The following is a 26,157-nucleotide window of genomic DNA, read 5'->3' on the forward strand; positions in this document are numbered from 1 at the left end:
TTCCTGTGATATCATAAACGTCCAAATAGATAGCTGTTTCAAGAAAAAGATTAGAGCTCATTAGAGAAAAAGTACAACTTAAACTCCGGGCCAAAAAGCTCCTGGAGTTAGCAGCTATATCTTAATGGAAGTGACTGTAGAGATAGTGAATGCATCTGCCAAAATTCTCTAGTTCTTGGCATAATTCTAGAGAATTGGAGAACCACAAACAAAATATTAATATTTTGTTGAAAGAACCTAAAAAGTCAGTCTCCAGCTGACAACTGAATTCATATGTAGACAAGAATACAACTTAAAAGCAATCATAACTGGAGCCATCTCTTGAACCTGGTTGATAATCACCCAAGAGGAATAAATAAATCAAACATGTACACAAAAACCACAGGAGTCCAGGTTTGTAAAAAGGTTTTATTTTTTTTCCATTTTTGATCTTCTCAGGAAATTAAATTAGTTGACAGGCATACAAATAGATGCCCTGGGATCTGCGACTGCCACATTTAAACCATTAGGCTCAAGTGGATTTGCTCAATTTTGACTTTCCCTAGCATGGTATTGAAGGAAAGCAGAACCCCTTCATGGCTCTACCAGTTCTGTCCGGAATGTTGCAATGACATTGTTTACTACGATTTTGTTTTTTTACAATTATTAAGTGATTAGAGCCACAAGTTTTGAAATAGAGTGGTACTGTTTTACTTAGAAATTTTGATCAGATGGAAGGGCCACTATGTCCACTTTAGGTTAGTGACCTAAGTTTAGAACTACATGCTCTAAACCACAAAAACATGGTGAAAACTCCAGAGGGAAGTTGAAACATTGAGCACACCGACTGTTTTAGCCTAAGTGGCCAATTATTTAATGATACAGATCCTCAAGAATTGCTTGCTTGGCTTCAAGGCCAGGGATGATAATGGCATGGTGGAATAGGGAAACTTCCCTATCCCATTTTAGGAATGAGTGAATAACAAATAAAAGTTCATTAATCTTCTATGCTAGACATTTCTTGATCTGTTCTCCACCATCTTTGCCAGAAGTTAACTAACTCATGTTAGCCATTACAAACACAAAGAATCTAATATTTGACAAATCAAAATGCCAAATGTAAAATAATGGCTTTATTTCATCTAAAATACAGTACAGGAAGTGTGCTTAATCAAATGTTATTTTCAGTGATGCTGGCAGAGTGGAGAGGCAGATCCTTCTAATCATCTATACAAGATGGTTGTTTATATGACAGACTTGAAAAAAAAGCAGTCGCATTCCTCTAAATAAAAAACATTAAGTACAAAATTTTGAACTATAACTTGAGGTTTTATAAACAGTATACCCCACTTCCTGCACTGACTGTGTTTTCCCCCCAAAAAAGTAAATTACCAGCTCACAAGCACCTCTTTGGGTTTTAAAAAAGGAAAAAAAAACTTAACTGTCACATTGCATTTACAACACTTCTGTGAATTGTACCAAAAATGTCAAATTTCTGTCAACTACTAACCTCATTTATCCCCTACCATTAACAACACTCCCACCCTCCCCTCCCCTCCCCATGTTGAAGCCTGTTGTGGAATAGTCAAGCACACTACTGCTAGCAGATAATGCTAACAAATAGGAGCGCTGATGCAGGTTAGAGAGCTACTGTACTTTTAATAATCTTCCATCTCAGGGGCAGAGTCATGTTTGTTGTTGAGCAGCAGCAAACATGGTTCAATACATCACAGCAGATAAACTACAAATCGACAAGTAGCAATCTAACCCAGGCTGACAGGTACACTTTACACCAAAAAAAAGTTAAAAAATGGAGACAAACTGTTTTAGATATAGTACACGTCTGACTAGGCAATGCCAGAATTTCCTGATTTTATTTCTTGGCTTGTTTTGTGATCATGCTCCTTGGTGGTGTTACTGGCCGGCTTGTATTAGGTTTCTTTTTCTCTGCTGGTTTCAAAATCTAAAAAAGCATTTAAAGCAAATATTTCATTTAATCTTCTAACGTACTTACTATAGTAAAATTAAGGCAAAAGTCAACAAGTGCAACTCTGCCTTTCACCTTAAGCAATAAATATAATTCTAAGGTTTTGACAAATGAGGCTGTTCTTAACATTTTGTATAATGGACATGAATATATTAAAATATTTACCTTGCCTCCATCCCAAAATTTGAATCTGCTGAAATGTCTAGTTGAGGGATCTTGGCACCAATACGGTTCAATATTTCTATGGTAATTTTGCCATCACACCAAGACAAGCAAAATATTTCAACTGAATTTGCTTTTTTACAGCAATTCTGCAAATTCAAGTTTTTTTAGTTAAATGTTTACTGCCAATTGAAACTTGCAGATACTCAAGTGTTTAGTTCCAAATTCTGTAATGTTCTTATGAATGCTGAAGTGCAAGATTGAGATACAAACACAAATCCCAAGCTTGTACAAATCCCTTCACCATCAGGTGCACAACTCTTCAAAAGGTCAGGGAGTTTGAGCAATGGCAAATAATTCAAAAAGCTCAGGTTTGAACTAAACGAAATGCCTAGATTCAAGCCAATTTTATTTTTAATTTCCTCTTGTAACGAACTTTAGTAGTGTGGCTTATCACATAGTTAACTGAACTGAAATTAAAAGTTGCAGCACCAATACAGAAAATCAACCAAGTTACACTTGAAGATAATCTCACCTGAAAAGAGCACATCAAGGTTTCATCTACACTCATCATAGCACCTGCATTATCAAACTCCCCGCAATAATTGGGTGCAGAGAACAAAGTCACCAATTGCCTCTTAGCAAAAAACTCATACCCGTCTTCTACAACCTGTTGTAGCAAAGGAAACAAATTGAACACAAGTCTTCACATATCAACTCTATTTGCTTCATAAAAACTGAACGTTAAATTCACATTTCAAATTATTGGATATGTTAAGCTGCATCAAAAGTCCATGATAACACATAACCATTTACATTGAAGTTTTAAATGTTCACATTAAAGGTGAACCAAATGTTCAATGTAATAACTAGAAACCAGCAGGAATGTTCAATGCAAAATATTGACCGTTGGCTAGACAACAAACTTGGGCAACTTAAAATATACGAACTTGATCAAGTGATGCAAATTAAAGGGAAGTGATGTCGTCATATTACAAAATTGTAGCTAGAGGAACAGTGTCAAAATAATACGAAATCTGATGGTGTTTTAAAGTAAAAGCAAGAAGAGACTGAACAACTGGGGTTAATGAAAAGCCGGTCATGAGGCCATGCCTATGAAATTAAGTTTTCAACAGTTCATTTTTTTTTTAAAAACAACTCCTTTATGAAATGTATTTCTGCTTTTGAGCGAGTTTTCAGCAAGACATTTGAAATCAGATGGTGGTAATTTGGCTTCATTATTTGACCTCAAAGTTATTTCAGACTCTCAATACAAAATCTCCATGCCATACCTGGTGGGCTCTACAGATCAGATCCAGGTCATGTTTATGAAGAAACTTGGCAACGACTTCAGCCCCAAATGTAAATGAGACACCTCGATCATTTTCACCCCATCCCAACACATCTTTGTCTGGATCAGACCACAAGAGATCACACAGAAGTCCTTGGTCAGGTACATCAGTGGGTCGCATGATTCGTCGGATTTGTTCCATGGACTGAAGATCGGGAGACAAACCTGATTGAAACCACAAAATGTCAAGTTGATTAATACTTGCACATTTCCACCACCATTCCACACCAATATCACACAAATATAGAATTTTAAATAGAGTTCAGTCCTGATATGGAACATCCAAAATCATGCATTTACAAATCCATATAAATTATTTTCAAAAAAAAATTACAGGAAATCTTATGATCTCCCATTGAAATAAATGAACGAGAATCACACTCCCCAACAAACAAGATTAGTAATTACATCACTGAAAATAACAAGATTTTAAACCTTTTAAATGAATTGGTGATCTTGACCCACCATAATGCAAGGTCAGCAAATCTAACACCTGGAAGCACCAGGTGCTTTTTGTGCCCAAAAATGTGGTGCACAGACTGAAACACATGAATCTGCACTAGCATTCCACCACCACCCCACTCCCCCCCCCACCCCCCATACCAACCAAAGCACCCTTTTGGCCAATGTAGTCTCAGGAAAATAAAACGGACGACCCAAGGGAAAGACTTCTGTATCAGAGGGATGCAAAGGATGGCTGTGTACTGTTTCAGAAACATGGCTTACCCCCAACTCTTTGGAATTTGGCTTTCAGCCAAAAGGATAAAGGAAGAGGCGGTGGTGTCTGCTTCGTGGTCAACTCTTGAGGATGCTTAGATGTTGCGATTTTGTCCTACGGCTGCTCCCCTCATCTGCAATATCTAGAGTTGAAGTACGACCCTTCTATTTCCAGAGGGAATTTATCTCCATTGAGCAGATTGCAGTCTACATCCTTCCACAGGCAGACGTTAAGCCAGCCCTAGAGGATCTACACATTGCGATCAATAAATATCATATGGTGTATCTAGATGCCTTCTCAGTCATCACTGGGGACTTCAATCAGGCCAGCTTAAAGAAGGTACTCTCAAACTACCACCAGCACATATCCTTCAACACCAGGGAATTGACCACTTTCAAATCACAGCTGCATTATCATCAAGAATGCCTATGCTTCATTCCACACCTTCACTTTTGAAAACTGGGCCACCTGGCTGTGGTGCTTCTTTCTGGGTACAGACAGAAACTGAAAGGGGGACAGAAGTCACTCTGTGACTGTCTGTAGTTGGTAGACTGGACCACATTAAAGGACTACAGCAGAGACCAAATCTTTGGCATTCAGATCACTCTGGAGGGCTTGCATGCCATCAGATACAAGGTCAATGCCTCAAGCTCACTTCAAAAGGGAAAGCAATGATGCATTATCATGATTCTCCAGTGACTCAGAAAAGCCAATCACTGAAGTTGGCATGAAAAGCACTTTCAAGAGGAAAGCAGCCATCCCAGACTATCCATATGGCCATGTTTTTAGAAACTTGTGCCAACTGACAACTTTTTGCAGATACTTTCAACCTCTTGCTACTACGATCTGAGAGCCCCACCTGCTTCAAAAGGGCATGCATCATAATGGTGCCCAAAAGCAAGGTAATCTGCCTCAATTACTATTGGTTGCTTTCACTCATGCTACAGTAATGAAGTGCTTTGAGGTTGGTTATGGAGCATATCAAGTCTCAAGTAGGACTTGTTCAGCCATCATCATCATCATCACAGGTAAGCAACAGATGCCATCTTGTTGGCCCACCACTCTGGTTAAATCATCTGGATCAAAGAACACTCGCATCAAACTATTGTTCATTGAATATAGTTTAGCACCATCATAGCAGCAAAACGAAAAATATACACAGGGATCTGGAACTGTTCTCTTTGCAACTGGACCTTGTTGATCAGTGTATTAGCAACATTACCTCATCCTCCCTGATCATCAGAGGGGCAACACAAGGATGTGGACGAACTGTTTTGCTCCATTTCCTCTACACATACGATTGCGTAAAAAAAAAAAAGTATGGCTTCAACAATTCATAAATTCACTGATTACACCATAGTGGTTTGGCCAACTAAGGAAAACGTTACAAGTCAACACATATACATATAGAAAAGTGGACAGAACTACATCAGCAGTTCCGATCCAGAAGGATCGGGTAATGATGATTCAGGATTATCTCCTGGCTGTGTGGACCCAAAATAATAATCTTGCTCCTGATGTCAGCAAGACCAAGAAGCCTAATGGAGAATTTAGGAATGGGCTGGCAGAGGAACCACACATCCACCTTCATTGACAAGATGGTGGCAGAAAGGGGAGAACTTGAACAGTACCTTCACCATGGATTCATGAATCCACATACAGCAGAGGACCTCTCCTGGAGCTAGCACATCGAGGAAACCGTGAAGACAAAACATTGATGTCTTTATTTTCTAAGAGTTCCAAGGTGGCTTGGCATGTTGAACATGATAATCGAACTTCTACAGCTGAACTGTGAAAAGTATATTGACAAGTTGCATTGTGGCCTGGTTTGGAAACTCAAGCGACTAGGAATGCAGAAAGCTGCAGAAAGGGGCAAGCCTTGCCAATCCATCACTGGGACCATCTTCCTATCCATTGAAGACACCCACGTGAGATGCTGCTTAAGGCAACCAACATCATAAAGATTCCCCATAGTCCTGGTCTCTGCTATCTTTTGGCAGAAGGTTCAGAAAAGCTTGAAATTCAGCACCATTAAGCTCACAAACAATCCCAACCCCCCCCCACAACAGCCACCAGGCTCTCAAATTTCCCCATACGGCCCTAATGTTCATAATCTACGCAAGGACCACCAAAGGATCAGACTGCAATATTTAAAGTTTTTTTCCTTGCACTTATTGTTCTGGCTTGGCTTACTGTTTCTTGTAACTACCTACGTAGTTGCAAAAAGCAAGAATATCAGTGCATCAATTTATACATACCTCCATGGCAACAAAATATCTTTTCATCCACAATGGCAGCTATTGGTAAGCAGTTGAAACAATCTGTAAAGGTCTTCCATAATTTAATGTTGTACCTCCTTTTACCTAAGATAGGAACAGGAATAATTAAATTCTGGGTGTTATTTTTAAAAGATTGTTTGCATTTTGATAATTTGCTAATAAAAATGCTAACTGAGGCAGGGAAAGCAGCACAAAAAATGGCTCGAAATATTCAGTGAGCAGCAAGCATGAATAGAATTTTTTTTTTTTTTTTTAAATGGTTTGGATTAAACGCCCTTCATTTGAACTGATGATAAAAATTAACTATGTTTAAGTTGACAAGGAAAGGAGAGAAAAAGTGTCTGATAGAGACCAAGAAAAAGCATGTGGTGCATGTGCTGACTGAGAGGGGTAAAGGTTTGTCTGGAAATTTGAAATAAAAGGATGAAGACGCAAAATGTCCTCTTTTCTCAAACAACCACGCAGAGACCCAAATACCATGTGAAATAATAATTCAAATTTACCTCTACCAACTTAGTGCACTTTCAGCTATACTGAAGAGACTAAAACAAGAGTGGCCACTTTCCAGAAATCAGTTCAGCACGCAAGCATGCAGTTGTCAGTCATTTTAATTTGTTGAATTACCCCTGCATAGTTGACCTCAAGTTCAAAAAATACTTGAGGAACAGCATTTCAGTTTCCAATTTGGTATATTGTTGCCTGTAGGCCTCACTAAAATCAGAATTCCAGCTAAGTAATTTAAAATCAGAACTGGCTAGCTCTAAAGAGTCAACTTTTCTCCATAGCAACTGACTGACCTGATGAGTATTTCTTGTATTCTCAACTTTAATTTGACTACCTGCTTTTTTTTTGATGAGAGGGAAATTGATGGTACATTTTCCAACACCTAGAAGATTGTGTTTCAGTGTTTAGAAGTTTTTCTCTGGCTAGTCCCATTATAATCATCTTTTTCAGATGTCTCTGTTGAACATAGGTTTCAAGGAATGGTATAAATTATGTATCCAAAGTTATAAGGATCTTTTTAGTCGAGATAACTTTGCTCCTTTTGAACAATCATCAGTCAAATGTAACCTTTCTAACAGACATTTAAAAAATGATATTTACAAGTTAGACATTTTGTTCAGACCAAGTTTGAGTTTCCTTGAATCTCAAATACTAATATTCCTGATTCATTTTTAAAAAACTTGTCTCCCCCCCCCCCCCCAAACAGTGGATTAATATTATATATTTATAATAATACATTGGATTTAAGATCAGCCTCAATGGCTGGGATTAAGGACGATTGGGTACAAGATTTGAACATAACATTTTCAGATGAAGATTGGTACTCTCTCAGCTTGATTAATTTTGTGCAAGGTACTACTTTTTACAATTTAAGGTGATACATAGAACACACATGTCTAAACTTAAATTATCTAATTTTTAAAGCAGATATTGATCCACTATGTGAGGTGTAAAATTTTTGAAGCTTCACTGATCCATGTTTTGGAAGTGCCCAAATTTGAAGAGATTTGGAAAGATTTTCTAAACTTTATCAATGATTTTTAAGATCAAAGTAGAACCAGGTCTGATAATTGCTTTGTTTGGCTTTTCATGTGAGCCAGATATACTTCTATCTGCACCTCAGGAGAAAGTTTTAGACTTTACCAAGCTGATAGCCAGATGAATAATTTTATTGAAATGGAAAGATAACCCTTCACCTACCCATAAACAGTGGTTACATGATGTAATGTCCTAATTAAGGTTGGAGAAAATTAGATACACATTAAAGATAGAAAGTTTCAATTTGTAAAGATGTGGGGCCCATTCATGGAATACTATCATTATTGGAAGAATTTTGAATGTTCTGGAGATTCTCTATCTGATGGTCATTATCCGATCTACAATTTCTCATTTCTTTTACAAAGGTTACCTTGATTAGAGGGAAGGGTAGATTAAATTAATTTTTTTTAGCATTTTTTGTTTGTATTTTTATCAATTTTTATTTGGATTAATTTGGCAAATGTAGGTTTCAACATGGTTACCATAAATTAATTCAATAACTTGCTTATCAAGTGGATTAAGGAACTGCTGATGTAGTTCTGTCCATTTTTCTATATGTATATGTGTTGACTTGTAACGTTTTCCTTAAAATTTTGTATGCAATTTTATGTTAATCTCAATAAAAATATTTAAAAAGTTTAGAACACAAGAAACTCAAAGCACATTGGTCACATAGCAAGATTCTTGTATTCAGACCCCAGACATCATTTGCTCAAAAAAAATTGGAGACCAAACCCTAATGCTCAAAAAACCTTTGAATTCTCATTGTATTGGGCAGATGGAAACTATCATGGAAATTTGGTCATCAATCCCAAATAAAACAGATATTTTATATTCAATCAAAATATCATAATGGAAACAACAAAGGAATGAAAAATTAGAATGTGTTGTTTTGCATGTTATGGCCACATTTAGCACTAATTTGGAAATTTAAAAAGTTATGTGATAACAAAATGGAATTTCTTTGAACTCGGCGTGAAGTATTATCTAATCAGGACTTCACTACACTGGCAAAATGCTGAGCATTTAGCAGCTCGAATGAAATCTGGGAAGCAGTGGAACCTTCATCTTCAATGCATCCAACCAAACATAATAATAGTAGTACAATAAGAGTCAGAAGGTTTTCGACCAACATCTGTGACCGACCAATCAGTATTCACCTTTGACTGAACAATGGTATCCAATAGTGTGGAGAAGGTAACAAAAGTAACTAGAAGGGCAGCAATTTCATTTATGATTGATGAGGGGATTTGATAGAAGTATTTAAGATTATGAAAGGGATAGACAGAGTGGATGTGGATAGACTATTTCCGTTAAGAGGAGGAAAGATTAAAACAAGAGGACATGAGTTAAGAATCAAGGGGCAGAGGTTTAGAGGTAACATGAGGGGGAACTTCTTTACTCAGAGAGTGGTAGCCGTGTGGAATGAGCTTCCGGGAGAAATAGTGGCGGCGGAGTCAATTGTATTATTTAAGAAAAGGTTGGACAGGTATATGGATGAGAAGAAGATGGAGGGTTATGGGTATTGTGCAGGGAGGTGGGACTAGAAAGGGGTGTTTGGTTTGGTGCGGACTAGAAGGGTTTCCGTGCTGTAATTGTTATGTTATGTTATAGTAAAAAGAGAGTATTCACTTCAGCACCCAGGCATTAACATAACATAACAATTACAGCACGGAAACAGGCCATTAGGCCCTTCTAGTCCGCACCGAACCAAACACCCCTTTCTAGTCCCACCTCCCTGCACAATGCCCATAACCCTCCATCTTCTTCTCATCCATATACCTGTCCAACCTTTTCTTAAATAATACAATGGACTCCGCCGTCACTATTTCTCCCGGAAGATCATTCCACACGGCTACCACTCTCTGAGTAAAGAAGTTCCCCCTCATGTTACCTCTAAACCTCTGCCCCTTAATTCTTAACTCATGTCCTCTTGTTTTAATCTTTCCTCCTCTTAACGGAAATAGTCTATCCACATCCACTCTGTCTATCCCTTTCATAATCTTAAATACTTCTATCAAATCCCCTCTCAACCTTCTACGCTCCAAAGAATAAAGACCTAATCTGTCCAATCTCTCCCTATACTCTAGATGCTTAAACCTAGGTAACATTCTGGAAAACCTTCTCTGCACTCTCTCCACTCTGTTTATATCCTTCCTATAATTAGGCGACCAGAACTGCACACAGAACTCCAAATTAGGCCGCACCAACGACTTATACAATCTCAACATCACCTCCCAACTCCTATATTCCATGCAATGATTGATAAAGGCCAGCATACTAAAAGCCTTCTTCACCACCCTATTCACGTGAGTTTCTACCTTCAGGGAACGATGTACCGTTACTCCTAAATCTTTCTGCTCTTCTGTATTCCTCAATGCTCTCCCTTTTACCACGTATGTCCTATTCTGATTCTTCTTACCAAAATGAAGCACCTCACATTTATCAGCATTAAATTCCATCTGCCATTCTTCAGCCCACCCCTCCAAGCAGCCCAAATCCCTCTGCAATCCCTGAAAACCTTCATTATCCACTATTCCACCTATCTTAGTATCGTCTGCATATTTACTAATCCAATTCACCACCCCATCATCTAGATCATTAATGTATATAACGAACAACAATGGGCCCAATACAGATCCTTGAGGCACACCACTGGTCACCGGCCTCCAACCTGACAGACAATTATCCACTACCACTCTCTGACCTCTCCCTTTCAGCCAATGTTCAATCCATTTGACTATCTTAAAATTTATACCTAAAGACTGCACCTTCCTAACTAACCTTCCATGTGGTACCTTATCGAAGGCCTTACTGAAGTCCATATAGACAACATCCACTGCACTACCCTCATCCACATTCCTAGTCACCTCTTCAAAAAATTCAATCAGATTGGTCAAACATGACCTTCCTCCCACAAATCCATGTTGAGTGCTCCTGATCAGACCCCGTCTATCCAGATGTTTATAAGTACTATCTCTAAGAATTTTCTCCATTAATTTACCTACCACAGACGTCAAACTTACAGGCCGATAGTTGCCAGACTTCCTCCTTGAACCCTTTTTAAATAACGGAACCACATGCGCAATGCGCCAATCCTCCGGCACTATCCCCATATCTAATGCTGAGATCCAAGGCTACAAAACCAGGTAAGTTTATGAAGGGCTTTGCAGCATTCCAAGAAATAAGTACAATTGAAAGTTCTTTCCCAAACTTAAAACAGAAAAGGTTTTCTTACATTCATCATAAAATCCATAAATTCTGTTTATACTGGCACATTCATGATTTCCACGCAGAAGGAAAAAATTCTCCGGATATTTAATCTTGTAAGCCAACAAAAGACAAATAGTTTCCAACGACTGCTTTCCTCTATCCACATAATCACCCAGAAACAGGTAGTTGCTCTCTGGCGGGAAGCCACCATATTCAAACAATCGAAGCAAATCATAATATTGGCCATGAATATCACCTGAAAAAGAGGGAAAAAAAATTAGAAATATCTACAAAGTCACCATCAGTAAACTATGGAATAGATAGACCATTTGATTAGAAAATAGGATGACCCACAAGATTGGTGGGGGAGGAAGGCTGAAGGGGAAGAAGTGGGGGGGGGGGGGGGGAAGAGAAGGGGAAAAGAGTTAGTATTTGGACTTGCTAATAACTTCCTTCAAAAGCAGTCTATTAAAAGTAATCTAATAAGCTCAAACCACCCAATGGGATGACATAATTAACTACAGTAATCAAGCTACTGTTTCTTGCACGTGCATTCTGGTTTGAATTGCCAAAGGTTTGCAGCAAAAAAAAAATTGTATTGAAACAATGAGCATCAGTGGGAGAAAGAATGGCCGACGTTTCAGGTCGGAATCCTTCGTCAAGGCTAATGAAATGATGATCTTTGACCCATTGAGACCCTGCAGTAGATAGATTTTTTTTGCTCCAGATTCCTGCATCTGCTGTCTGTCATGTGTCTATAGCTGCAATAAAGCCGATGCAAAAACTGCCAGATCACCCACGTTTTATTCCAGACACCTGCAAAGAAATGCAATGTACTGATCAGCCCAGTTACTGAGAATGAAACAAATAAAATTCCTATGCACTCTGTGATACAGGTCACCAGAAAGCCACATACAGCATAAGAGGTAGAATCACAATAGGCTTATTTCAATTCCTGGTGCATCTGGTGGAATAATTGAGGCAACTACCCATGCCCAAAAAGGTGAAACAATAACATTTGTTGAAACCTCTCACCACATTCAAAAGATTCAATTTGTTGTTCAATCGGACAAGCTAATGTGCATTTTATTTTTAAATGTTGTATGCAATTCCCTCAACTAAAAATAAACCAAATTTTAATCAAAGCACTCTACTGAACAAGCAACTTTGATGAGCATTAAACATTTTTTTAAAAATGCTTAAAAAGGCTTCCCTTTTTGTTGTTTAAACATTGATACAAGTGATTTGCTGTTGCTTCTGAGCTGTTTTTACAAAAAAATTATCAGTTATCCAAAAAATTCAATCATCTGAAATAGGTCTAGTCCCATCCATTTTGGATATTTGGAGTTCAGACCTTTTCAGCATAGATTAAGAAAAATGTTAATACCAAGAGAAAAAAAAACAAAGCTTCTTACCACATATTTTTAAGGGAGCCTCAAGTTCTAGGAGAATTGGTTGACTGAGGAAGATTTCACGCGATTTGAGGCACAAACCTCTGATCTCATTCTCCTGAAGCTGCACATTTTTTCCAGGTTTTGAACCTCTGACTAGAATGTGAAAGAAAAGGGACTCAGTTAAATATATAATTTCTATAGTTTGGATAGCTGCTAGGTTACTGTCCCCATCACATAAACAAAGATAAAATGAGTTTCTAAAAATATTAGAAAAATATTAGCAGCAATCTAACAATACGTGCTTCACCTATGGGTAGGCAACTGCAGAATAGTACTCATTCCCACAGAAAACCAATATTTCATTGATTTCAACCATTAGAAGGATTGAAGTGAATTTACTTTGGACACTTTAAAAATATTGTGGATTTTGTTTGTTCTACAATTTCTTATGCAAATTTTGCAAGTTAAGCAAATTAAAAATGCCTTCTGCTACAGTCAGCAAAATTCTCCTAATCAATGTTTGACTTAATGAAATGAGAAACAAATTGAAAGAAATTTATAAAATCAATCTAAATATACAAATTCAAACATGCAAGGAAATGCAGAGCTGGAAGGAGACAGACAGAGGGATCGAAAAAGAGAGAGATGGGATCAGGGGTGGGAGGCCTAAATGAAATCAGGAAAGTTGATGGTAATGCTGTCTGGTTGGAGGGTGCCCAGACAGAATAAAAGGTGATTTTCCTCCAATTTGCGGGTGGTCTCCTCTTTTCTCTCCTGCCCTATTATGCTCACCTATAGCCTATTGGCTCTTGGCCTATGCTGTTCCTTCCCCCCACTCCCCCCACTTCCGACCTTCTCCTACCTTTTTGCACACAACGACAAAGGGTTCAGGTACAAAATGTTGTTTGCCGGGACCTGCTGAGTTTCTCCAGCAATTTTATGTATTTTCTACAATCACATCTGCAGATTTTGTTGTTTTGCTTCAAACATGCAAGATGCAGTTGAACTTGCAGCATTTAAAAGCAGGTAATTACGACCTCATGCAATTCACCCAACAGGTAATTACGACCTCATGCAATTCACCCAACGACAGATTAGTTTACATTCGTTGAGTTAAAGTAACCATGGGGTCTTGGCCCAAGATGGCAGCAGTGTTCAGCAACAGCCTTGAGGGGTTACAGACTCTGGGGACTGGCAGAGTACACCAGAACAGTGAGGCCACCCATCTCTCTCCCCACCATTTGAGGAGAAGCAGAAAAGAAGACACTATGGGACAGTGACCACAGTAGTGAACCAGTGAAGGATCAAGGAGAGGAAACCATGCAGGATGCAGACTGTTGGGAGATTAGCTGAAGGGGTACCAGGTATCAGAACTGGAATAAGAGAGGGTGCAGAGGGCAGGAAGGGCTCCCAAGGGGCATCAGCTGCTGAAGGCTTCCTGATCGTGACGGAGGTTTGGATCTGGAGCTTAGGTAACTGATGGCTTGGACTGCAGAGGCTATGGGAGTGCTGGAGGTGATTCTGCTGACACAGTGACTCAAAGGATTCTCTTTTGTTTCTCTTTCTCTAACTACAAGGGGAACTGGGCAATTTCTGCACCAGTGAATCCTCATCTGCCTTATGCCAGGCCAAATATAATTTTGTTTAATATTACATGTTTTATTACATGACAATACAAGAACCTTGAATTTTAGGTTGAAGTTTGTGAAAGCTTGACATACTTTCAATTCATCTATGACATCAGGAAGCGACCATGTGGTTTCTATAGAAACTTAATTCCCTGCTTATTGTTTTATAACTTAGCCTCTTAGGCCAAATAACACCCCCCCTTATTCTCCCAGCACATCCCATGAGGGATAATTTACAGTAAGCAACTAACCTAGCAAACCACACATTTGGGATGAAGAAGGAATCCAAATCACCCTCCATACCAGGGACAATACAAGACCAGAGATCAGAATTAAGCCCCAGTTGCTCTGCTACTGTAGTGTCACTCATTAATAATCATATTAACATGCAACTAGAAGTTTTCATGCAAATACCACTGTCACTTTGGAACCAAAACAACCATCTATGGCAGCACCCAAGAATAAATGAAGTTTACAAGGACATATAGGGAGTGGGTGCCTCCAACTCATTACTTGATATCCTTGTCACATTTAAAGAGTAAATGAACAGAGAACAAGCTGTAATCCAGAAGTCAGGATTGGGATGTTGATTCTTTAGCAGAGAGCAAGACTAATACAATGATCTTTCAAAGATTGGGAGTGAGAAGGTACAGTTTTAAGGGCTCGCAGTTATTCATTTTGGGGAATGTTAGAATGTTGGGGAGTGGTAGAGACATCAAGTCAATCACCAAAGGCAACACCAGCACAGAGGAGCTGACTAAATCCTGACAGACAGTCGCCAAAATGGATCTGCAGCAGATGGAAGAACCAATAAACGTACACGAACCCAAACCCTCCAACTACGCATGTATTACAGAAACAATGTGGAGTGAAGAAAATGATCACGCCGAGAAACCACACACTCTTTGTTAGAGTTACCAAGTCGAATGGATTGCAGATAGAAGGTGGTTCTTCTTTCTTTGGCTTGGCTTCGCGAACGAAGATTTATGGAGGGGTAAAGTCCACGTCAGCTGCAGGCTCGTTTGTGGCTGATAAGTCCGATGAGGGACAGGCAGACACTGTTGCAGCAGTTGCAGGGGAAAATTGGTTGGTTGGGGTTGGGTGTTGGGTTTTTCCTCCTTTGTCTTTTGTCAGTGAGGTGGGCTCTGCGGTCTTCTTCAAAGGAGGTTGCTGCCCGCCGAACTGTGAGGCGCCAACATGCATGGTTGGAGGCGAGATCAGCCCACTGGCGGTGGTCAATGGGGCAGGCACCAAGAGATTTCTTTAGGCAGTCCTTGTACCTCTTCTTTGGTGCACCTCTGTCACGGTAGCCAGTGGAGAGCTCGCCATAGAACATGATCTTGGGAAGGCGATGGTCCTCCATTCTGGAGACGTGACCTTCCCAGCGCAGTTGGATCTTCAGCAGCGTGGATTCAATGCTGTCGGCCTCTGCCATCTCGAGTACTTCGATGTTATGGATGAAGTCGCTCCAATGAACGTTGAGGATGGAGCGGAGACAACGCTGGTGGAAGCGTTCTAGGAGCCGTAGGTGATGCCGGTAGAGGACCCATGATTCGGAGCCGAACAGGAGTGTGGGTATGACAACGGCTCTGTATACGCTAATCTTTGTGAGGTTTTTCTGTTGGTTGTTTTTCCAGACTCTTTTGTGTAGTCTTCCAAAGGCGCTATTTGTCTTGGCGAGTCTGTTGTCCATCTTGTTGTCGATCCTTGCATCGGATGAAATGGTCCAGCCGAGAGAGGTAAACTGGTTGACTGTTTTGAGTTTTGTGTGCCCGATGGAGATGTGGGGGGGCTGGTAGTCATGGTGGGGAGCTGGCTGATGGAGGACCTCAGTTTTCTTCAGGCTGACTTCCAGGCCAAACATTTTGGCAGTTTCCGCAAAACAGAATGTCAAGCGCTGAACAGCTGGCTCTGAATGGGCAACTAAAGCGGCATCGTCTGCAAAGAGTAGTTCACGGACAAGTTGCTCTTGTGTCTTGGTGTGAGCTTGCAGGCGCCTCAGATTGAAGAGACTGCCATCCGTGCGGTACCGGATGTAAACAGCGTCTTCATTGTTGAGGTCTTTCATGTCTTGTTTCAGCATCATGCTGAAGAAGATTGAAGAGGGTTGGTGCGAGAACGCAGCCTTGCTTCACCCCACTGTTAATGGAGAAGGGTTCAGAGAGCTCATTGCTGTATCTGACCCGACCTTGTTGGTTTTCGTGCAGTTGGATAACCATGTTGAGGAACTTTGGGGGGCATCCGAGTGGTTATTAAACAAGGAAAAGCCCATGAACATTCTTCTTTCATTTTTGGGGAATTTGGTCTATACTGGTAAGGCAAGTATTTATTGCTTATCTTTGTCTTGAATAATTCTGGCCTTTAGCCCTTCTGGTGAAGGTATTGATAGATTTAAACCCAGTGATAAAGGATTAGATATATACAGTACTTGCAACTTATGACAGCTTTCCAAGAATTTTCAAGGTTCAATTGGCCTTCTAGGCTTCTCTTGTTTATTAATTTGGATTTCCAGCTTCTGTAGTTATTTTGATGATTAAACAACAGCCCTCACAAGCAGCTTCTTAGCAGTAAGTTGTGGGTGCATCACTAAAGGGTACAGGGTGCTCTGTTAAATCAACGTACCATGGGCCAGGATTAAGCAAAGAGTATTGCCCCCAACTCTGCCCAAATAACAATAAACCTTGCCCCAAGCACAAACTTCATTATATGATTCAACAAATATCTGACCCAAATACTGTAAGGGGAGAGATCACAAATACCTCATCCAAAATAAAAGTCATCACCTCCATTCAAGCCCTTTTGTATTTAAATTCTAGAAAGCAAATTTCTGATCGTAACTCGAAAGAAATATGACTACTTTGATAAAAGGTTCATTGGCTGAACAATTGGTAATGATTATACTAAAAAATGAAAAAGAAAACAAACTCTAATAAATATAAATAGTCCAACTGTTGCTTGTTACATACCCAATACCCAAAAATGCCATTTTTATGTAAAAAAGGTCAGTCTACTGTTCCACCCCCAAAAAAACTCTACATAGGATAGGAAGCTCCATTCACTAGCTACTTGGCTTAAATCATCTAAATCCTAATCCAAAATTCCCTCCTTAACCTCACTTCTTTCATGAAAGAAAACCTTCAACAATCCCTTCCAATTTCATTCCAGGTTCAGCATCCATTTGTTCTAGTACCTTGAGATGGTTTGTACATTAAAAGTTACCAAGTATTAGTCACCACTCTTTAAAAGAAATGCTTAAACTTGCTGCAGGTCTCAAGGCTTTGCAGAAATACCTCTATGTTTCCGTATGCTTAGGATGACCAAAAGCATTCAACTTGCAATAAATTCATCAGTGCAGATAACTTTCTGAGCAAAATATCATGTCAGCAACAAGCAGGCTGTGCTAAAGCTGCTGAGCAAGAAAAGCCATCAAAAAAATGACTATTTCCAACTGCGCAGTTGATATAGTTATTTCGACCAACACTTTCTCATTTTTCATTTTGATGTAGGTGTTAAGAACTAACTGGGAAAGCTTTTCCCAAAAAAAAACCAGTGAATGTCTTCTACTAGAATCTCATATCTTACAAGAGTGACTTTCCAAATATCCAGCACTGATTAGGTTTTCCCCAAAGATCATCATAAGCACCTTGGTTATTTGGTTACCCTTTAAACAAATCAAGCACAATTTAGGTAATGTTTTCCAATGCAATCGATGAGTTAGATTGCTGTCCTACATTTCCAGGGACAGGGTGGAAGAGGAGGGCCCCACATTATCTTCATCAGGATTCACAGACCTTTTCAAGAATGTATTCAGAAAAGATTTCTTAAAATGATTTTTTTTTGTATAGGAAATGAATATTCAGTTAAATTTTTTAAACCCTTTAAGATGAGGGGCAATTGAGTATCCCATTTCTCAAACTAAAAGTTTTAAATGTCATCTAATTATACTGCCTCGATCACACTTTAGGACAGGAGAAAATAAATGCTGATAGTTATTTGGTTATTCGACAAGAAATCCCATCGCAAGTTAGATAGGTTTTATCTGAGACACCAAGTAAATCCTACATTTGGCGGGACAGGGAAGAGGAGAAACAATGATCTTCCAAACATACAAGATGCCAGCGCCTCAGGTAACAAACCACCACCTTCCTGTACTTCTCGTTACCCAAAAAAAAGTTAGTGGTCCTCTAAAGGGGTTCCTTTCTAATGCAATTAACACACAACTAGGCAAGGCATTGATTTGCTTTTGTATGGATAAAACATTCACGCGAACCACCAGGGCAAAGAACTCCGCCATTTCGGCCGCAGTTTCAGCCTTGATCCCACCAGCAACCCACCCCCCCCCCTCCCCTCTCTCCTACCCCCCCCCCCCCCACCCACGTTACTCAACATCCCCAGCGCTAAAATGGATCCCGCATCCGGTTACATTGATCGGGGAGCAGGGCCTCGGTGTCCGTACACAACCACACGGCGGCCCGATCGGGGGGCGGGGGAAAGGAGGCGGATGTTACCCTGAGGCCGATTGCCACAGTGAGTGAGCCGGAGCCCCGAGGCCTGGTGGGCGAGGAGCCGGAGAAAGGGGGGAGTCAAATACCAGACGGGGTGCCCACCCGGTCCTGCCGGACCCCAGCCGCTCCCCCCTCCCCCAACTTCCCTCAGACCGCCACCCATCCCCGGTGACCCAGTGAAGCGGCGGCCGGTTGTGCGACAGGCGCGCCCTATCCCCCTTCCTTCCCGCGCTGATGTCCGCTACCCTCACCTTCTAACAACCTCTGAATGATGCTGTCAATGTTGAGTTTGTCGATGTCGGCCATAGTCTCAGGGTCGCACTCCCTCTCGCCGTTCCTTCCCTGCTCCTCCCGAGCTTTCTTTGCCCCCTTTTTAAAAAAAAACCCCACAAGAAAATGGCGTCACCGCTCTGCGGAAGGATACCCAGGCGCCGCCGCGAACGAGTTATTCGCCTCATGACGTCGTCCCCCCGGTCCGCCGTTTTACCGCTTTCGACGTGCGCGCGCACGTGCTCTGTCCTCGCCCCCAGCGCAAAGACGCGCTGGGAGCGTTTCGGCGGACCGGGCAGCGTCGGTGGAGAGCAAGGGTCGGTCAACGTTTCGAGCCTGTCAAGGGCTTAGCTCGGGACTTGGTGCTGTTGCTGTGTTGGGGCCATCTGCTGCATGTGCCATTGAAGTTTCTCCCTGTTTCTGTATGGACGACATGCACTTCCCCCATAAAGAAGGCCTCAAAGACCTAAGCAGCTCCCTCCACCACTGCCCTCACCAACTTCTCCTTTAGCTCATCTCACTCCCCAATTCAAAGGTGTAGCCATGAGTAATGCATGTGGCCAGGATATGCTGTCCTTTTGTTAGATACCTGAAATTCCTCCATGCTGCAGGCCTACACACCAAGGTTCCTCAACACATTTTCCATTACATTGACAACTACATTGGTGTTGGCTCCTGCACCCACAATAAGCTCATGAACCTTATCCATTTTACTGCCAACTTCCACCCAATCTCAGTGTGATAGTACAGATCTATCACCAATGTATATAGTTACTATATCTCGACTGTGCTTACAGCGATTGGCTGAGAGCTTAGCCACGCCTACTGTCTGGGCCTTAAAGGGTTGTGTCCCTAGCCAGGTCGGATCATTCCGGACTGGTCGGCCACCTGTGAAGAGTTCCTGTCTTTTGCTAATAAAAGTCTTGGATTGGATGAACAAGTCTTTGATTCTTTCGACGAGCTCTACACTCAGATTCACTCAGTCCATCCTGCACCTTTTACAACCTGTCTCCATTCAGGGAGACCAATCATGTACAGGCATCTTTTATAAACTCACTAACTCCTACATTTACCTTGACCACACTTCGTCCCGTCCTGTCTCCTGTAAGAATTCTATTCCTTTCAATTCCTCCAACTCTGCTGCATCTGCTCCCAGGATCAGGCTTCCAGAGTTCCCTTCCTTCTTCAGAAAATGTGACTTCCCCTCTGCTGCTATTAACAGCTGTGCAATAAGAGCTATACTTGCACTTGCCCCTCTTTCCTTAAAACTATTTAGACCCCCAAACAGTCCTTTCAAGTGATGCAAACAAGTCACTGAAGATATCTGAAACGCTCTATCAATGATACCAAAGCTGTAGAGTGAGGAACGATAGGCTTTATTACACTTTAGACTTGTAGCTGGCCTGATTCCAAGTGCTTGACTGAGGACAGGGAGAGGAAGCTCAACCTTTATTCCAGGGAGCAAGTCTCCAGTGAGGGACAGGCCAGCTACCCACTGACAGTCACATATGCACACATTTGTATCACCATAGGTGTCTACTATTTTTACTGCTGCATCATTTACACAAACTGGGAAGTGAACTTCACCCATCCTCTGGTAACCAATTCTTTGGTTTTCCTGACATTGAGGGAGAGATTACTGTCCTGACACCAAGCCACAAGTTCCTTTATCTCTCTTCTGTTCTTTGTTTGTCATCATCTAACATCCTGCATATGATGTCATCAGCTCATTTGTAGCTGGAGTTAGCCCTGTGTTTGGCCACACAATAGTGGAAAAGTGCAGAGAACAAAACAAAGGACTCTACATCACCTTTGTTGACCTCACCAAAGCCTTCGACACCGTGAGCAGGAAAGGGCTTTGGCAAATACTAGAGCGCATCGGATGTCCCCCAAAGTTCCTCAACATGATTATCCAACTGCACGAAAACCAACAAGGTCGGGTCAGATACAGCAATGAGCTCTCTGAACCCTTCTCCATTAACAATGGCGTGAAGCAAGGCTGTGTTCTGGCACCAACCCTCTTTTCAATCTTCTTCAGCATGATGCTGAACCAAGCCATGAAAGACCCCAACAATGAAGACGCTGTTTACATCCGGTACCGCACGGATGGCAGTCTCTTCAATCTGAGGCGCCTGCAAGCTCACACCAAGACACAAGAGAAACTTGTCCGTGAACTACTCTTTGCAGACGATGCCGCTTTAGTTGCCCAATCAGAGCCAGCTCTTCAGCGCTTGACGTCCTGCTTTGTGGAAACTGCCAAAATGTTTGGCCTGGAAGTCAGCCTGAAGAAAACTGAGGTCCTCCATCAGCCAGCTCCCCACCATGACTACCAGCCCCCCCACATCTCCATTGGGCACACAAAACTCAAAACGGTCAACCAGTTTACCTATCTCGGCTGGACCATTTCATCAGATGCAAGGATCGACAATGAGATAGACAACAGACTCGCCAAGGCAAATAGTGCCTTTGGAAGACTACACAAAAGAGTCTGGAAAAACAACCAACTGAAAAACCTCACAAAGATAAGCGTATACAGAGTCGTTGTCATACCCACACTCCTGTTCGGTTCCGAATCATGGGTCCTCTACCGGCATCACCTACGGCTCCTAGAACGCTTCCACCAGCGTTGTCTCCACTCCATCCTCAACATCCATTGGAGCGCTTTCATCCCTAACGTCGAAGTACTCGAGATGGCAGAGGTCGACAGCATCGAGTCCACGCTGCTGAAGATCCAGCTGCTCTGGATGGGTCACGTCTCCAGAATGGAGGACCATCGCCTTCCCAAGATCGTGTTATATGGCGAGCTCTCCACTGGCCACCGTGACAGAGGTGCACCAAAGAAAAGGTACAAGGACTGCCTAAAGAAATCTCTTGGTGCCTGCCACATTGACCACCGCCAGTGGGCTGATATCGCCTCAAACCGTGCATCTTGGCGCCTCACAGTTTGGCGGGCAGCAACCTCCTTTGAAGAAGACCGCAGAGCCCATCTCACTGACAAAAGGCAAAGGAGGAAAAACCCAACACCCAACCCCAACCAACCAATTTTCCCCTGCAGCCGCTGCAACCGTGTCTGCCTGTCCCGCATCGGACTTGTCAGCCACAAACGAGCCTGCAGCTGACGTGGACTTTTACCCCCTCCATAAATCTTCGTCCGCGAAGCCAAGCCAAAGAAAAAAGTGTGGATATACAGGGAGTATAGCAGAGGACTGAGTATAAATCTTTGTGGTACCTGGTATTGAGGATGATGGTGGAGGAGGTGCTGTCACCCAATACTCATTGATGGAAAGTCATGGATCCACTTGCAGAGAGGGGGAGGGGGATAAGTTTGTTTAAAACTATTCTGTTGAAAGCAGAGTTGTAGATGATAAATAGTAGTCTGACGTAGGTGTCCTTATTGTCTAGGTGTTCCAAGGCTGAGTGTGGAGAGATGGCATCTGCTGTGGACCTGTTTCAGCTGTATAATTGGAGTGGGACAAGAGGGTATGGTAGGTGGAGACCATATCTATCCTCCCAAAGCACTTCATGATGGTGGATGTCAGAACTACTGGCCGATACTCTTCTTTGGCATCAGGATGATAGTGTCACCTGCAGACAAGAAGTGGTGCTGTTGTGGTCTGGTGCACTGACCTCTACCTTGCTGAGGCCAGGTGACCACTCTCAAACACCTCCTATTTACCCCTTCCACAGGACCAACCAAGGAACACCAAGCCACCATCTCCAACACCACCTCCAACTTCATCACCGCTGGTCACCTCCCTCCCACAACCTCCAATCTCATTGTTTCCCAACCCGCAATGCCCAGTTTTACCTTTTACCCAAGATACACAAACACAATTATCTGGGTAGATCCACTGTTTCCACCTGCTCTTGCACCACTGAACTAGTATCGTCTTAACTCGACTATCTTTTCTCCCTTGGTCCAATCCCTCCCACCTACATTCATGATATCTCACATCCCCTCCTTCTTTTCCATGACTTCCAATTCCCTGAACTTGACTGCCTCATTTTCATTAATGACGTCCAGTCCCTTTACACCTCCGTCCTCCATACAGAAAGTTTCAAAGCCTTTCATTCCTTTCTTGACAAGGGACCTCACCAGTCACCCTCCATGACCACCCTCCTCTGCTAGGCAGAACCTTTTCTCACTAACTTCTCTGTGGACTCATCCCACTTTCTCCAAATCAAAGGAGTACCCATGGGTACCTGCATGGGTCCCAGATATGCCTGCCTGTTTGTGCACTTTGTGGAGTAATCCATGCTGCAAGTCTTCACAGGTAAGGCCCCTCAACTCTTCCACCGCTATATTGACGACTATATCAGGGATGCCTCAATGTACCTACGATGAGCTCGTCAACTTTCTTGATCTCTGTGTCCATCTTCGAACACAACTTTCCACCAACTTAGTTTACAAACCCTTGACTACACTTCGGCACATCCAGTCACCTGCAAAGACTTTATTCCTTCTTGCAATCTCTCTGTCTCCACCACAGTTTTTCCCAAGATGAGGTCTTCCAGTCCAGATCATCTGAAGTGTTCACCTTCTTCACAAAAGTGGTTTCCCATCCACTACCACCACCTTATCCGCATCTCCTCCATTTTCCACTCATCTGCCCTAACCCCCTCTGCCCTCAGACTCAACTTGTCCTCACCTTCCACCCCACCATTCTCTGCAACCAACATATTATCCTCTCTAATTTCTGCCACCTACAACAGGACCCCACCACCAGACACATTTTTCCCATCTCCTCCCTCTCCACCTTCCATAGGACTGTTCCTTCCACAACTCCCTCATTCACTCATTCCCCCCCACCAATCACCCCCCCCACCAATCACCCCCCCCCACCAATTGCCCCCCCCCCCACCACCTTCCCCTTTGGCCGCAGGAAGTGCCACATGTGCGCCCACACCACCATTTGGAGCCTCAGACATTTCAAATGAAGCCACACTTCACTTGTGTATCTGCAGGAGTTATCTACTGCATCTGATGCTCCCTTTGTGACTTTTCTCTACATTGGAGAGACTGGGCGCGGACTGAGAGATCACTTTGCTGAGCACCTTTGCTCTGTCTGCATCAGTGACAAAGATCTCCCAGTGGCCAACTATTTCATTTCCACGCCCTACTCCCATGCTCATGTCTCTTCATGGCCTGGTGTACTATCCCATCAAGACCACCCGTAAATTGGAGGAACAACATGATTTTCTGACTGGGCACTCTTTAACCTGATGGCATTAACATCAACTTCTGTTAGCCTACTCTCTTCTCCCTCCCTTCCCTTTCCCTTCTTCCCTTCAGTTCTCCACCCCCTTTCCTCTCCATTCACAGAGCCATCCCTCCTCCCTCTGCTTGCTGGAGTGCCCTCTCTTTGGGACCATGCTCCTCCCCCTACCATTTCATTTGGGTGCTTGCCAACATTTTCCATACCTTAATGAAGGGCTCCAGCCTGAAAAGTTGGTTATGTATCTTTATCTTTGTTACATAAAGTACTGTGACGGATATCTTATATTTTATATTTATATAGATATATATTTAAAGGAGATAGATTGTGGGAGTTTAGAGTGTCGGTCACTTCACACAAACACTTCACAAAACAGATCTCATTTAAAATGCAAGAGCTTGGCTAAAGCCAGATATGCAGACACCAAGATCCTTTGCAAAGACAATAAAACAATGAGACTACTTTGCTAAAGAATTTCAAAAGCAGGTGTAAATGAATTATTGTTTTGAACCTGCTGAGAGGATAGGGTTCGGTGCCGCAATCTATCTGGTTGCAGTTTGCTATTCTAAGAAGGTCATGTGGTTTTGCAAGCAGAGAGAGAGAACTCATTTCTGCAGTGGCTTTTGGAGGCTGCAACAACAAGCTGGCAGCTTGTTTAAACCCTATTTTGAAGCTGGGTCATGAATTCTGAGTTCAGCCTGTTGAAAACCTTTGTGGTCCATACAAGAAGAAATGATTGGTTGGAGCGTTTCACCTGAAATAAGGGAAACAAAAGTAACTCTGTGGTGACCTGCAGAAGAAGAAGTTATCATTTGGAAAACCCTGATGGGGCAAGTTTCTTCAGCACAACACTGAAGTGGCTGATCAGAGGGAATCAGTTTGTGTGTGTCCAATGAGCAACAAATCTCTCTCTGAAACCAACAAGAACCTTCCTGAATGGTAAGCCAGACATGCAGACACCAAGATCCTTTGCAAAGACAATAAAACAATGAGACTGCTTTGCTAAAGAATTTCAAAAGCAGGTGTAAATGAATTATTCTTTTGAACCTTTAAGCACCAGAGTTTGGTGAAAATTCATAAGTGTTAAATTCTGTGCACATATAAGAATTGCTTGTTACCGGTGAACTTGGAGGAGATTGGACTGTTAACCAAAGAACTTTTCTGAACTTATACACGTGCGCTTAGAATTAGAAGGGGGTTAAGTTAAGTCGATAGTAATAAGTTAATAAGTAATAAGATCCTGTTTTTATGTTTAAAGCAAATTAAAAAATAAAAACAACTTTTGTTTAAGTAACCATTTGTCTTGGTGAATTTCTATTGCTGCTGGGTTTTGGAGTCCTCTGGGCCTGTAACAATACATTGTTTGACCACCTGAGTTTCTCCAGCATGGTGTTTTTACTTCAACCATGGTGTCTGCAGACTTTCATATTTTACATCTGTTTTCTTGAACCAGATGAGTACCTCAGCTTGTTGAAGAGAGAAGCTGAAGATCTTTATGAATACAGCCACTGGTTTAATGCATATATCTGAACTGTGCCACCTTTGGACTTTCATTTCAAAAATATTAACATTCTTACACCCTTTCTTAACCTTAGGCAAAGTTATTGCAAAGTATGGTACATAACTTTGGCCATAACACTCCAGCTAGAATTAACCAGTGTACTGTAAAAGTTTACCATAACTTCCTTACTTTGTTTTTTGGAAAATTTTATTTCATTTCACATGTTTATTAAAAACTTTTACATAAATTTATTATTTGAAATAATTAAAATGAATACATAGTGATTTAAAATTTCTCCCCAACAACCCAATAGAAAAAGAAGGAAAAAAAAGAAAAAGAGGAAAGAAAACATCTGGATAGTAACTATAAAAACTTAATAAAATTATCAAATAAAATCATATCTTAATTTTCT

At 41.7% G+C, this 26,157-nt stretch overlaps 1 protein-coding gene and 1 long non-coding RNA gene across 2 annotated transcripts; one reads left to right on the forward strand and one right to left on the reverse strand.

Annotated features, from left to right (window-relative positions):
- Positions 1–394: 394 nt before the first annotated feature.
- On the reverse strand, positions 395–19,176 carry ppp1cc (protein phosphatase 1, catalytic subunit, gamma isozyme). The gene is made up of 7 exons (XM_069933351.1): positions 19,010–19,176; positions 12,647–12,778; positions 11,257–11,487; positions 6,456–6,560; positions 3,421–3,644; positions 2,664–2,798; positions 395–1,942 (listed from the first exon to the last, which is right to left on the reverse strand). Exons 1-7 carry the CDS (start codon positions 19,062–19,064, stop codon positions 1,853–1,855), a joined length of 972 nt encoding a protein of 323 aa, XP_069789452.1. The 5' UTR covers positions 19,065–19,176; the 3' UTR covers positions 395–1,852.
- On the forward strand, positions 18,675–25,896 carry LOC138761369 (uncharacterized). The gene is made up of 3 exons (XR_011356277.1): positions 18,675–18,780; positions 22,431–22,513; positions 25,698–25,896. It is a non-coding gene; the product is annotated as an uncharacterized lncRNA (long non-coding RNA).
- The last annotated feature ends 261 nt before the right edge of the window (positions 25,897–26,157 follow it).

Source organism: Narcine bancroftii, chromosome 4 (assembly GCF_036971445.1).
Source record: "Narcine bancroftii isolate sNarBan1 chromosome 4, sNarBan1.hap1, whole genome shotgun sequence".
Lineage (NCBI taxonomy): Eukaryota > Metazoa > Chordata > Chondrichthyes > Torpediniformes > Narcinidae > Narcine > Narcine bancroftii.